The sequence below is a fragment of the Taeniopygia guttata genome, chromosome 6 (assembly GCF_048771995.1).
Source record: "Taeniopygia guttata chromosome 6, bTaeGut7.mat, whole genome shotgun sequence".
Classification (NCBI taxonomy): domain Eukaryota; kingdom Metazoa; phylum Chordata; class Aves; order Passeriformes; family Estrildidae; genus Taeniopygia; species Taeniopygia guttata.
Window position 1 is genome coordinate 23,157,468 of NC_133031.1, and position 14,060 is coordinate 23,171,527.

General features: G+C 61.3%; 1 protein-coding gene across 3 annotated transcripts; it reads left to right on the plus strand.

Moving 5' to 3' along the window:
* The first annotated feature begins 1,101 nt into the window (after nucleotides 1–1,101).
* On the plus strand, nucleotides 1,102–13,985 carry CRTAC1 (cartilage acidic protein 1). Of its 3 annotated transcripts, none has more exons than XM_030276213.4 (16): nucleotides 1,102–1,219; nucleotides 4,423–4,619; nucleotides 5,797–5,993; nucleotides 6,918–7,048; nucleotides 7,645–7,801; nucleotides 8,394–8,528; nucleotides 8,813–8,958; nucleotides 9,137–9,273; nucleotides 9,901–9,983; nucleotides 10,473–10,573; nucleotides 10,658–10,826; nucleotides 11,326–11,471; nucleotides 11,605–11,647; nucleotides 12,073–12,216; nucleotides 13,320–13,445; nucleotides 13,751–13,985. In XM_030276213.4, the coding sequence occupies exons 1-16, from the start codon at nucleotides 1,175–1,177 to the stop codon at nucleotides 13,876–13,878; spliced, it is 2,085 nt and encodes a 694-aa protein (XP_030132073.4). In that variant the 5' UTR covers nucleotides 1,102–1,174; the 3' UTR covers nucleotides 13,879–13,985. The 3 variants fall into 3 exon arrangements, with proteins under 3 accessions (XP_030132073.4, XP_030132074.4, XP_072787271.1); XM_072931170.1 differs by having other exon boundaries at nucleotides 1,138–1,219; nucleotides 4,412–4,619; XM_030276214.4 differs by lacking the exons at nucleotides 13,320–13,445; nucleotides 13,751–13,985 and adding an exon at nucleotides 12,440–13,054.
* The last annotated feature ends 75 nt before the right edge of the window (nucleotides 13,986–14,060 follow it).

The window sequence follows — 14,060 nt, forward strand, 5'->3', positions numbered from 1 at the left end:
GACTCTGTGCTGGGACACCTGTGAACATGCTACACTGGGGTGACCTGGTAGCCTTGTGCCCTGTCTGTGCTGTCCCAGTCCCTGCCACAGCCACTTTGTGCTTGTAGAGACACAAAGAGAGCTCTGTGCCCAACCCCTCAGGAAAAGAGCTTGGGAAAGGCAGGCTTTTGTAAATGCCATCCTGCCTTAGGCATCCACTGGCTACAAGATTTTGGGCAAGTCGGTGCCTTGCATGACCTAAGATGGGGCCTTTCTTGGAGTTCAGACTGGCTGCCATGGCACAGCCACTCCTGGGGCCCCTGCAGAGAGAGATGGTGACATACAGGGTGATGACACAGGCAGGTGCTGACCCCTCGGTGTGTGGCTGAGTGTTGGATTCATAGAACAACAGAATGGTTTGGGATGGAAGGGACCTTAAAGACCATCTAGTTCCAACCCCCCTGCCATGGACAGGGATGCTGCCTGCTAGACCAGGTCACCCAGGACTCCATCCAGCCTGGCCTAGAACGCTTTGAGGGATGGGGCACCTAAAACTTCTCTGGGCAACCCGTTCCTCTGTCTTATCGTTATCACTGTGAATAATTCCCTTCTAACATCGAATCTAGATCTCCCCTCTTTTAGTTTAAAACTGTTCTTCCTTGCCCTTCCAAGAAAACAGTCTTGCACCAGGGAGGTGCCCAGCTCCTCTCTCTTTCCTCCTCCTGTGCCCGACCTCCGCCGCCCCCAGGCCGGGCCATGCCCCTGGCTCTGCTCGGTTCATCATGCCAGCTGCCCTTGAAGAGCTGGGAGCCGTGTCCAGCCGGCTGCTCCCCATCCAGCACCCCCGGAGCGACCGCAGCGAGCCGGGACGCGCTGCCCGCCGTGACCACGCAGCTCTCTCGGCCGTGGCTCCGGCATCCCGGGACACCCTCCCCTCCTCCCGGTAGCCGGTGCCCGGGGCGGGCGATGCTCCCCGGTGCCCCCCCAGCAGCACGGCGGGGCCGGACCTGGCGGCGGGCGGCCCCACCCCGCGCTCCCCATTGGCAGCGGCGCCCCCGCCCCGCTCGCCGCCGCCGCCGCCGCCCGTTCTTAAGGCGCCGGCGGGCGGAGCGGGCCCGGCGGGAGCCGGCGGCGGAGCGGCCGGAGGCGGGCGGCGCGGCGGGGCGGGCGGCGGGCGGCGAGGCGGCGGTGCGGGATGCGCTCCCGCCGCCGTGGGGGCACCGGACGGCCCCCCTGGCCCGTGAGTAGCGGCGTAGTTTTGCTGCTCTGCGAAGTTTCCCGGGGAGTCCGGGGCGGGGAGGGGCGTCTCTCAACTCCGGCACGGTCACCGGCCCGGGGAGAAGTTGGTGGAGGGCGGAGCGGGACCGCGGGCACGTAGCCTGTCCCCGTGGCGTGGAGGGGATGCGGGGTAGTGAGCCGGGAGGGAGCGGGAAGAAGGATGGGAAGGGGATGGAAGGATGCTGGGCTGGCGAGGACCGTGCTCAGGAGGCTGTCCGGTGCTGGGGGGTTTGTGCTGGGACTGGGGAGCGCTGGCAGGGGCAGCAGGACTGTGAGCAGCGAGGGACAGCCCCTCTTTATAGCGGCACTTGTGCTTGGTCGTGGCTGAGCCCGTGGAGGAGCGGGGGGCAGTGGACGGAGGGGTCCAGCCATGTACCTGCCTGCGTGGGAAGGGGCTGGCTGTGTGCTGGTGGGCCTGAGCCCTCCACGGACCTGGTGTCCCTTTGGGGTGAGCTCGGAGGCTAAGGTGACTGCTCATCTCCATACTGCATTGGCTGCTGCTGGCTGAGCCCCAGCCTGCCGGGTCCAGCACTGAGGAGTCCTGCATAGGAGGGACAGGCTCGCAGCAGCGAGCAGACGTCGCAGCAGGACCCAGGCTCGTGGGCTTTGGCTGGAGCAGAGGCACTGCAGGGTCTGGGCTGCTTGGGATTGAGGAGCTGTGCAGGGGCACTGCTGGTACTCTGGGTAGCCCAGCTGCCGTGGAAGAGGGGTCTGCTGGGTCTGTGGGACGTCTCCTGCCTGTCCTCTGCCCTGGCAGAGGGCTGTGGCAGTCTGGGAATGCTAGGAATAAGAATATGATGTTACTGGGGCGCGTGCAGCAGGGTGCCATGAGGTACTGTGTTGTCACTGCTTTGGGGTGCATTTGGGGTGCAGTGATGCCCTTGCTGCATGATGTCAAGAAATGTCGTAGAGGTGCTGGAGGTGACTGCGGCCCAAAACAGGATGTTGCTGCAGTGGTGGAGCATGACATCACTGGGGCGCGTGGTGTGGAGGGCAGCAATGTCACGGTGACATGTGGGATGGGGTGGCTGCACAGGGACCTCACACCCACCTTTCCCCATGATGTAGACCAGAGGTTTTCCATGTGTGTACAATGAGGGGATCTGGGGACAGCATCTCCCCTCTTGTGGTGAGAGGTCTGGGGCCCAATCGCCTGCCTGTCCCATGGTCCCTTTCCAGTCCCATCCCACGCTCCCCACTGGGCACTGTGAGTCACAGCAACGCATGGGCTCAGATGAATCCTACGTGCTGCATCTCTGCCATGGGGCCAGCCAGCACGCTCCCCCTGGCTGCACCCTGCGTGGGTGCCTGTGGCATCCTCCCAGTGGCTCTGCCCTACTCGGCACCTTGGCTTTGTGTCACTAAGCACCTGTGTCAGAAGCACCCTGGGGTGACCTTGCCACCAGATGCCACAACACAAGCCAGGACGTGACTCTGCTGGAACAAAATAGACTGAGGTCTGCCCTGCATACAGGCAGGACCCTGTAGCCTCAAACCACAGGTGAAGCTTCGTGCTGGGACTGTGGTTCTGTCAAAAGCATGCTGGGAATGATGAGGTCCTTCTGCATCTGACGTGCAGAGCCTGAGTCTCCCTCCCTTCCCCTTCCCAAAGTGGCCTGGCTCTGGGCTGGATATCCCTTCCCCATGGCACCAAGCACCGGATCCACTGGGAAAAGCCTTTTGTCTCCAATCAGGAGCATTGTTTCCTACTGGAAAGGCTCCATCCAGCTTGGAGGGATTTCAGCTGCAGCTGGATGAGGCGGGGGGTGCCCCTGGGTAACAGTGCAGGCTCTGGGGAGAGGGAGCTGGAGTGGGTAAGGACTCTGGATGTTGTGGGCAGTAGGGTTAGGGCTTCTTCTGCAGCTGGAGAACAGCCCCTTCCTGTGGGTCTGGAAGCTAGTTATGGCACAGGGACCTAAGTAGGGCATGGGAATCCTGGACCCCAAGAGAGCCTTGAGACCATTCCCATCCCCAGAGGAGGCAGCAGCAGGCTGTTCTCCACAACCCACTGGGTCTGTCGGGGTCTAAATCGTGGGCACCTTCCCCTCTCCAAGCTGGGCATAGGTGGTACCACACAGCTGCCACAGCTTCCTTGGCTTGGTGTCTGAGTCCAGCAGCATGGGGACCAGCAGGCAGGGGGGGTCATCACTCCTGTACAGGGGGACTGTTCCTGGCTGGAAAGGGCAGTTCTGCCCAGGGAGGTCCTGCCCAGGCACAGTCACATGAAGCATTGTCCCCTTGCAGGCCATGTGTCCCAACCACCCCTCCAGTTTGCAAGAGCATACCAGGCTGCTTTTTCTCCCAGCTGGAGTAGAGGCATGTGGGATCATGCCCATAGCCTGGGGACACACAGCTCATTCCTGGGCTCTTCCCCTCTGGCCTGGGATGAGGGGTTGCCCTCCTAAGCGCCACCCTGCTCATCACCTGTGCTACAGCCAGCTCCAAAATCTCTGAAGCCTTGCCAGCAGTGCTGGCAGAAACTGTCCTCCGCAGTCCAGGTTAAATAAGCCTCTCCTCCCAGTGCCCTGTTCCTCCCAGCATCTTCTCATGGCTGCATCCCTGTGCAGAAGGCTTCCTTGGCCAGGTTGGAAGGAGCTCACCCTGCAGAGACCCTGGGAGGAACATTTCCAGCAGGATGGGGAAACTGAGGCACATGGGAGTAACCTGATAAAGTATCCCTTTGTTCTCCCTGTGAACTTCCCCAGCTTTGGAAGACCAATGGGACAGAAGACAAACTCCTCAGGCCAGCGAATGTCTTCTTCCTCTGACCCTGCCAAGGGAGCAGTGATTGACATTTTGACTTACCAGGACCTTGGAAGCCAGTGGCACCTTAGGGCAGAGTGAACTGGGCTTGAGCCCAGCTTTGTCAGCACCCCACAGCCCTCCTGCTGCCTCTCCAGTCCCTCTAATAGGATGGGCTGCCAAGGCTGGGCTGCTGCTCAGCCCCAGCTCACTGGAGTATGATCTTGTCCCAAGGGTGAACAGTGCCAGGGCAGTCCATGCATGGGGATGCTGGAGTGACAGTGCCCAGGGGTCAAGGGACAGGTGGCGTGGTGCACCTGGGGTGGGGTGCTGTGGCAAGGGGTGAAAAGAGAGCAGTGGGGCTGCTTGGGCATCGTGGAGCAGAGTCTCCTGCTGAGCTGATGGGCTGCAGGTCTCTCCCAGGTGTCCAGGATGCTGGCGTTGGGCCTGCTGTCCCTGGCCTGGCTCAGCGAGGGCTCCCAGCGCAGCGAGCCCATGTTTGCAGCCGTCACCCAGCGCCTTCTCCCACCTGACTACGACAGCAATCCCACACAGCTCAACTATGGCGTGGCTGTCACCGACCTGGATGCCGACGGTGACTTCGAGATTGTGGTGGCAGGGTGAGTGGTGCGCCTAATGCCTCGGTGGCAGCAGGACTCGTGGCGCTGCAGGGACAGGAATTCCTCCCTCCTCTGTGGTCTTGAGGCTGGCTGGGGGGTGTGCACAAAGGTGGGGGGGTTGAGGTCTGCATGCACCCCCAGTGCATGTGTGTATGTGTATGTGTGCACCCTCACAGGGTGTTGATACCAGCTGAGTGCCTGTGTAGGGCCACGTGAGTGCCCCCGTTGGTCCCTTCTCTGTGGGGCAGTGGCAGCTGCCCAGCAGCCAGGGTCCACCCTGCGGTGCGCAGCCAGCGTGTCCCCAGGCCGTCTCAGCTCCGCTGACAGGACTCAGCTCTCTCCAGAGATTCAGTTAATTGGCTGGAGGTTTTTTATAGTCCTTTATTGGAGTGACGGCTGGGAAGGGCTGGCAGGAGCTGGGGAAGCAGGGAGCCGTGTGCTGTGCTGCCAGTGCCCAGGTGGGGCTGGACACAGAGCAGCTGCTGCCAGCAGGTCCAACCCTGGTCAGGAAGAGCAGGGACCGTGGTGTAGGCTCTGTGCGTGTGCTGGCACTGCTGCGAGCTGCACACCACCATCCTCACTCCCTAAACAGGCTTGCACACACACGTGTGCCCACCTGGGGAGTGTGCCCACCTTTACCCTCACAGATCCCATCCAGCTAGATGGAGGCATTATGATGGCAGGCAGTCAGTCTGGCCCTGCTGCTGCTCTGAACATCACTGAGGCAGGAGAACATGGACAGCACTGGGAACCCTGGAGCGGTCTGGGCCACCACTCCCAGCTGTGCTGAGTCAAGAAGGCAGCTGGAGTTTTGTAAGCAGTTGTGGTGCCCGTTGTATAACTTGTTTACTGGTGCGTTAGGCAGGAGCGGGCGAGGAGCCAGTGGGATGCACCGTGCTGGGAGGATTTGCCTTGAGTGCCGGTTTCCTTGCCCTGGGAAAGCTCTGCAAGCAGGGACCTGCACCCCAGCCTGTACTGCTATGACCCCCACTGCTTCCCTGGTGTTGCCAGGCATAGAATGCCTGAGGTTCTTGGCCTCCTTGGACCATGCAGGTCTCTGCAGTGCCCATCATGGGGAAAATGCAGTATCACACCCAGTGTCCCCCCAGGGGTGAGACAGGGGCTTTTATTCCATCCCCAATCCTCGGGAAGCCAATGCCCCTGCTTACACTCACAGGTACAATGGCCCCAACCTGGTGCTCAAGTATGACAAGGCACAGGGGCGGCTGGTGAACGTGGCAGAGGACGAGCGGGGCTCCCCGTACTACGCACTGCGGGACCGGCAGGGCAACGCCATCGGTGTGACAGCCTGTGACATCGACGGCGACGGCCGCGAGGAGATCTACTTCCTCAACACCAACAATGCCTTTTCTGGTGAGCCTTGCGGGCAGCCGGGCCCCAGCACGGGGGGAGCCCCCGGCATGGCTGCCCGCGACCTTCGGCGTGTGAGGGATGTGTGCGGGCTGGAGTTAATTTCTCAGCTGAGTGCCTCCACTGATTGATGGCAGCATGGGTGGGACACCGAGCCCAGCCAGCCACTGAGTCAGCACTTCCAGCTGCCCATCGCCCTTTTTGTGGCACCCCAAGTGGACAGAAGAGTCCCTTCTGCCCCCTCGGCTGTCCCGCCACAGGGACCCTGCGCTGTAAATCCCAGCCGTGCCCTGCAGCAGTTGTGCCCTTCGGTCTCACGGCTCTCCTGTGCCTGCTGCACCAGGTTAAGTCTAGTGCTGTCCTGCTCCTGGCATGCCTGTCATGGGAACAGGACTTACGTGCTCCAAGGTGGCACAGGGAATCCCCAGGGCTCCCTGGCTTGGTGCTCCAGCCCAGCTCTGCCCTGTGTCCCTGACCTCCAGGCAGCACATCTGTCTTCCCAGTGCTCCTAATTACCCGGGCTGGCAGTGGCTGCTGGCACACCTGTCCCTAAATCAGGATCTGCCATTGGCGCTGTCACAAGCAGTGTAGCTCGCTGACTGTGCCTGCCACTGAATCGATTTCTTTTATAATTTTTTTTTTTTTTTTACCTTCCTGGGGATGATCTACAGGGCTGTGCCTCATTGGGACATATTTTAGCTTAATGACTTGATTCTTCTGTGTGTCTCCCCATGGCCCTTAAGGGTCATGGGGCTCTTGCAGCAGCAGCAGCCCAGCCCTATGGCACTGTAGGGGGCTGCAGGGACGGCAGATATTTGGGGTGCTCTGGGAAAACGGTACCTTATCCACAACCTCCCTTGCTACAAAACACCCTCCTCAGGAGGAGGCGGTGTTCTGGAGCCCACTGACCTGTGCCCCCTTCCCCAGGCATGGCCACCTACACAGACAAGCTCTTCAAGCTCCGCAATGGGCGCTGGGAGGACATCCTGAGTGACGAGGTGAACCGGGACGTGGCCAGCCGCTTTGCCGGCCGCTCTGTTGCCTGTGTGGACCGGACGGTGAGCAAGCAGGGTTCTGTGGGGCATCTCTGCCCCCTTCCCACTCCCAGAGCCCTTCAGTGGAGTCCTGGGGGCCTGCTCCCCTTGCCCATGCCACCTCAAGCTTGGCCCCAGCTGCCCCTTGACTGTCAGGACTAGCAGTGGCCCCAGCTATAGAGACTGTGGATGCCTGTCCACATGGTTGCCACCAGCTGATAAACGTGCCTGTCAAGGTGATTTATGTTCCTGTCACCTGCTCTTTCTTCGTCCTCCTCCTCCAGCGGTTTGTTTCCAAATGATTATCGCTAAATCAGGGTGCAGCTACTGCACGGGACAAAGGGGGTGGTGGGAACTGGGAGGACCTGGCACACCGGGGATGCTGGGAGGGGGGATAATGTGCCCCATGCCAGCAGTGTGACCAGAGAGTTCCTAGAGGCAATGGGGCACATCCCTACTCCTGGATGCTTTTTGCTGTGGGTTTTACAGAGCTCTTGCTCAGCACACAGTAGCAGTGCCTGCTGCCACGGAGCAAGAGGGGCATTCACAGCAGGCATCCTGGGGTCCCCTGGAGATGAGGGGTGGGTGGGTGGGTGCTGAGGCGGTGCTGCCGGCTGCAGGGCTCCGGCAGGTACTCCATCTACATCGCCAACTATGCCAGCGGCAACGTGGGCCCCCATGCCCTGATTGAGATGGATGTGGCTGCCAGTGACCCTGCCCGTGGTGTCGTGGTGCTGGTGGATGTGGCCGCTCAGGCTGGCGTCAGCAAGTACACAGGTACGCCCGGCTGCTGTGGCCCTGCGGGGGGACGGGGCGCTGCCGGGCTTGGCGCAGGTGAGACCTCGCCGTGGCAGGGCAGCGCAGCCGGAGGTCCGTGCCACGCGTTGGGCTGCCTGACTGCCCCATCTAGTGGCAGCCCCACGGCCCGTGGAAGGGACCAGGACCGTGGATGCACGCCTGGCAAGACCCCTGTGCCCACCATCACCGAGGCTAGTCCCTCCCGAGTTCACAGCATCCGTGGGGCAGGCAGCGGGATTTGGGGATGTAGGCGTCGGGAGGAGCAAGCCTGCCTGCGCCCCGTGCTGCCCCACCACCGTGGGGACTGCTGCGTCCAGCGGTAATTTACCCCAGCGGTAAATTGTCACTAATTAGGAGTGTTGTCACCATGGCGATGGCGGTGATTAGGGTTGGGAGTGACACAAGCGGCTGCCAGGCCCAATTAGCTCTTGATGAAAGGGATTGGAGGTGGGCAACAACGGGACACCGGCGAGAGGGTGCTCGGGTCCACCGCGTGGGCAGCACATGAGGGAACATGAGAAACACAAACTCCCGTGTGGGCTGTCCCCTCATCCCGGGCTACTGTCCCCAGGTGGCCGTGGGGTGGCCGTGGGCCCCATCCTGAGTGACAGTGCCTCTGACATATTCTGCAGTAATGAGAACAGCCCAAATTTCCTCTTCCACAACCGGGGGGACGGGACGTACAGGGACGTGGCAGCTGCTGTGGGTGAGTAGGGGAAGCTGGGGGGAATATACAGACGCTGGGGACTTCAGGGCAGGGGTGGCTCTGCCTGTCCCTGCCCGCACTGGATGGATGAGTGCAGGGGGGAACAGCCCTAGCGACCCAGAGCCCCACTGACCACTGTGCAGTGGCTGAGATGCGCCAACAGGGATGTAACTCTGCCATGAAGGACCTGTCTGGGGATGATGGAGCACATCCCAGGAGGTGTGCTGGGGGCAAGGGGGCAGGGAGGGGTTCCCGTATCCCCCTGTCCCCTTGGGGTTCCCCAGGGCTGGATGACCCCTACCAGCACGGACGCGGTGTGGCGCTGGCTGACTTCAACCGCGACGGCCGAGTGGACATCGTCTATGGCAACTGGAACGGGCCGCACCGCCTCTACCTGCAGAGCGGAGCTCCCGGGCGCGTCCGATTCCGGGTGAGGGCCGGGAGCCCCCGCACTGATGGCTCTGCCGCTGAGCCACCTCGGCCAGGGGGGCTGGCTTCACTCTGAATTGTCTTTGAGCCCCACTTGTCAGCGAGGAGAGCAGCCGAGGCATCAAAGCAGGACCCAGGGTCCCGCTTCCTGTGCCTATTGTCAGGCTGTGTCCATGCAGGACATCGCCACCCCCAAGTTCTCCATGCCATCCCCCGTCCGCACCGTCATCGCAGCCGACTTCGACAATGACCAGGAGCTGGAGGTTTTCTTCAACAACATCGCTTACCGCGGCTCCTCCGCCAACCGCCTCTTCAGGTGAGGAGCCGGGAGCCTGCCCCCTGCTCTGGGAGTCGAGCACACAGCCAGGCTCACAGGGCTCCTCCCCAGCAGTGCCACGGCTCGGGCTCAGCTCATAAAAGGCGTCGTGACTGAGCCCTTCCTGGCATCATTACCAGTCACTGTGATCGTGCCTGCAGCAGCCCCTGGGGTCCCCAGCACCACTGATTAGCAGCCTTGTGGAAGCTTGTTCATGGCTCCTGTTAATTGCGAGGGTCAATTCTTATTACTTCTGTGTAGCACCTTCTTGTCTGGTGTGTAGGGCGATGGGAACTAGTTGTCTACCCAATGCTTGCACCCATGGGTGGGTAGAGGGCAAGGGTTTTGCAAGGAGCTCTTTGGAGACATCTCCAGGTTCCAGAGGGATGCAAGAGATGGTGTTGCTACTCTGCAGTTCGGACCCAGAAGTTCTCATGAAATTCCTCTCACCCCTGCATGGAATGGGGATGTGCCAACAGGAAGGAGACAGTCACACCCTTCATCCACACCCTATAGCCACCAAGGCTGTCACTCCTACCATGATTCTTCAGGAAGGAACAGACGTGCCCCGGAAGATTCTGAGGACTGCAGGAGCTGGCATTAATACCCTGTGTGTGTCCTTGGCAGGCTCATCCGCAGAGAACACTCAGACCCCATCGTGGAAGAGCTGAATCCAGGGGATGCACTGGAGCCAGATGGACGGGGCACGGGTGGGTCCACCCTGCTCTGGCACAGCACTGCCTGGCACTTGCTTTGCCTGAGAATGCCACACTGAGTTATCTGCCTGCTCCCCACCAGCAGGCTGGAGCTCCCATCACCCTGGAATGACCCCATGCTTTTTCCTTCCACCCATACCCAGCCAACAGTTCCATCTTCAGTACTCCAGAGCCACTCTTGAAGGGCCCCCTCCTGGGTGTCCACTGCTCAAAGCCAACCTCTGCATTTGGGAAGAGGTCAGGCAGCTCCCTGTGACCCACAGCCCTCCAGGCACTGCCTGCTCCCTCCACTGCCCAGAGTGCCAGTGCACCTGATTACTGGGTGGCAACCACACTCCTGCACTGAAATCACCCCATCTCCCCTTTTGTCCCTGCATGGCCAGGAGTACTGCCATTTCCAGTGAAAGGCCACAGCAGCAGCAAGGTCTTGTGCTGGGGAACATGGGGCCAGGCCTCAGGCACAACACGATTCTGTTCTTGCAGGAGGTGCAGTGACAGATTTTGATGGCGATGGGATGCTGGACCTCATCCTATCCCATGGCGAGTCCATGGCACAGCCAATCTCCATCTTCAAGGGCACCCAGGTGAGTCAAACAGGGACTCCTCGTGTTGTACCCACCCCCTCCGTCCCTCCCAGCTCAATCTCTCTGCTCCCTCCTCCCTTGCAGGGCACCAGCAACAACTGGCTGCGTGTCATCCCCCGTACCCGCTTCGGGGCCTTTGCACGGGGGGCCAAAGTGGTGCTGTTCACGCGGCGCAGCGGGGCCCACCTGCGCATCATTGACGGGGGCTCCGGCTACCTCTGCGAGATGGAGCCTGTGGCACACTTCGGACTGGGTGAGCTAGGGGGTCAGGGGGCTGCCTCCACCCCCAGCCTTCCCTGGCACGCCCCAGGGCAGGGCCCAGTCTGTGCCCCGGTGTCCTGCTGCACAGTAATCATCCATGCCCGTCACCCTCGGTATGCCAGGCCCCGTGCGAGGCTGGGAGCAGGTTGCCCAGGCACTGTGCTGCAAGGGGCAGCTGGCCCCTTCCCCATCCCCTGCCTGCTGCTTTGCCCAGGCAGCAGGGCTTCCCCTTCCCGTTAACTCTCCCCTGGTGCAGCATGTCTGCCAGCTGAGCATGCAGGGGTGTCTGTGCCCACTGCAAGGTCATCCCATTGTCCCCATGTAGGCCCCTCAGAGTACATCCATGTGCATGGGCTGTCAGCATGAGCACCTGGAGCTGGGCTCAGGGAGCAAGGGAGACTTTGCCCCTCCCATCCCTACCACCCCGCTGGCCTCCTTTCAGCCCCCGCCCACCCTGGAGACCCTCCCTTTGATGGGCTGCCCGCCTGCAGGGCATGACGAAGCCAGCAGCCTGGAGGTGACTTGGCCAGATGGCCGCGTGGTGTCACGAGCTGTGGCGAGCAGTGAGACCAACTCTGTCCTGGAGATCCCCTACCCTCTGGATGTGGAGGAGCCACTCATGCCTGCCCCACTGGAGGTGAGGGCCAGGTGTGGGTGTAGGGGACAGAACGTTTGGGGACAGAAACAAGGGGCTGGGCTCTGCTGGCTCAGTGGCTGCCCAGGGGTGATTCCTCCCCATCCCAGTGGTCTCTGCTTCTTCCCAAATGCAGTGCGGGCAGGGATTCTCCCAGCACGAGAATGGACGCTGTGTAGGTGAGTGCCTGCTGGAAGCAGAGGTGTGCCTGTCCCCAGGATGCTGTAGCATAGCCCCATGGGGACGCTGAGGCTGGGAGGTGGCTCAGGGCCAGGTACAGCTGCCTGCCTGGCACGTGGCCTGGGAATGGGACACCTGTGCAGCTCCAGAGGAGCACCGTGGTGTCACAGGGAACAGCAAGAGCAATGTGCTAGGGCAGGAGGCATGGCTGGCATGTGGCAGGCTGTGTGCTGCAGCCACGAGTGATGGAGGGGCAGCAGAGATGCAGCAGGGTGGCTGTGGCTGTGCTGTGAGCCTCCTGGGCAGAGCTATGGCTTATGCATGGCTACCACTGGGGTGACCATCCAGTGTACTGGGGGAACTGGAGGGGCTGGCAGCCCCAAGCTCTGTGCCCAGACATCTGACACTGAGGACCCTCTTGCAGACACAAATGAGTGCACTGAGTTCCCCTTCATCTGTCCCCGGGACAAACCTATCTGCATCAACACCTATGGCGGGTACCGCTGTCGCAGCAACAAGCGCTGCAGCCGGGGCTTTGAGCCAAACGAGGATGGCACAGCTTGCGTGGGTGAGTGACAGCTGGGACACCCTGGCCCCATGCCAGCTGGCATCAGCCCCAGAGCACCACCTTGGGATGCTGTTGCACCCCTGACAAAGGCCAGGCCACAGCCTGCAACCTGTCACATGGCAGCCCAGCCACTTCCACCCTGGTTCTCTGTTTGTCCATGCATCCCATTGAGCTGCCACTGACTCCCCTTTCTCTTTTTCTCTCTTGTTCCTTCTCTGTGCAGCTCAAGTGGCCTTTTTTGGGGGATATCCCTCTGCTGGGAGCTGGCCTGGGCTCCCCCACAGCGCCCTCCCTCTAGTCCTCGGACTCTGCCTTTGTCTCTATGCACTTTAACCCCTGCCCATAACATGCCAGAGCAGCCTTGGTGGAAGGATGGGCTGGCCTCTGCCTGTCTCTCTTTTTCTGTCCACATCAAACCACCCTGCAAGTGCTGGCTGGGACGTGCTGGGGTGACCTGCAGTGGGACGGGCACAGACCTGGCTGTCCTGTGCGCCATCTCTGGGAAAGCAGCCCTGGGGCAGCCTGGCAGTGCCCCTTCCCCCACACCCCACTGCCCCAGTGCTATTCCTGCCACGCTGCTCCGTCGCCTCGATACCGTACCGTGTGCCTGCTGGTTTGGCCTGCGACGTGTGTGCTTTGCCTGCCCCCTCCTCGGTGACGGGAACCACCTCCCCAGCCCTGCCAGAGGCGAGTCTTCCCAGCCCTGCAGGGGCAGGATCCTCCTGGTCTGTTTTTTAACATATTGACCCTACTGTTTGGAGTTGGACCCTGCTTAGTCCCAACAGTCTTCCAGCCCCTCTCCCAGAGAGCCCCCAATAAACTATATCCCATCTATTAACCTGGTCTGCTGAGCTCTGCAGGGCGGGGCTGTGCTTGTGCTTCTGCCCACCCTGCCCTGGGGCTGCACGGGGAGGGAGCCCAGGAGGGGGAGCACCCCCAGCCTACCCCAGGGCGCTGGGAGCTGGGACTACAGCAAAATGTGCAGCTCTGAAGGGGCCGAGGTGCAGCAAGCAGCCCTGCCTGCACCTCAACAACAGGGCTGGGCTGCTTTTGTACAGCCCCTACATGCTGTAACACCACACTGCTCTCTTTACCTCCACCAGACATCGACGAGTGTGCTCAGGGCTTACACAACTGCAGCCAGCTCTGCATCAACACCCCTGGGGCACACAGCTGCCTCTGCCACCCAGGCTTCCGTCCCCTTGATCCGGCTGCCAGCCGGTGCCTGGGTGAGTACCTGCAGTGCCCAGGCTGCCCTGGCAGCAGAGATGATCGAGGTGCCCAGTTGTGCTCACAGCCCTAGTGCTGGATGGCAGAATGGACAGACTGTGGCTGTGCAGGAGTTGGTAGAGTAAGGACATCTGCCACCCAGCAGCCTTGGAGCCAAGCAGTGGCAGGATCAACTGCCTTTGTGTCCCGGGTTCACCCAACCCTGGAGCTGCCCCCCTCATGCCCCTTCCATCCCTTGCTCTGCCCATGCCAGACACTTCCTGAACCCTTGGGACAGCTCTAACCTTTTCCCCTTCTTTCCCAGACATAGATGAGTGCCGGGCACAGCCTGGTCCCTGCGAGCATATCTGCCACAACAGCTATGGCTCCTTCCACTGCCACTGTCACCACGGCTTCTCCCTGGGTGCTGGTGGACGTTGCCGGCACAATTAGCCTGCTCTGGTACAGCCAGAGCTGCCCCCCGGCACTGTGCCCTGCTGCCCCCAGCACTGTGCCAGTTGCACCCGGTACCAACTGAATAAACCCTTTCCTGCACTGTATTCCTTGTGTGTCCCTGTCCCAGGGGCACACGACTGCTGCCTGCCCCCCTCCTCCCCATCCCCTCCCTTCCCCAT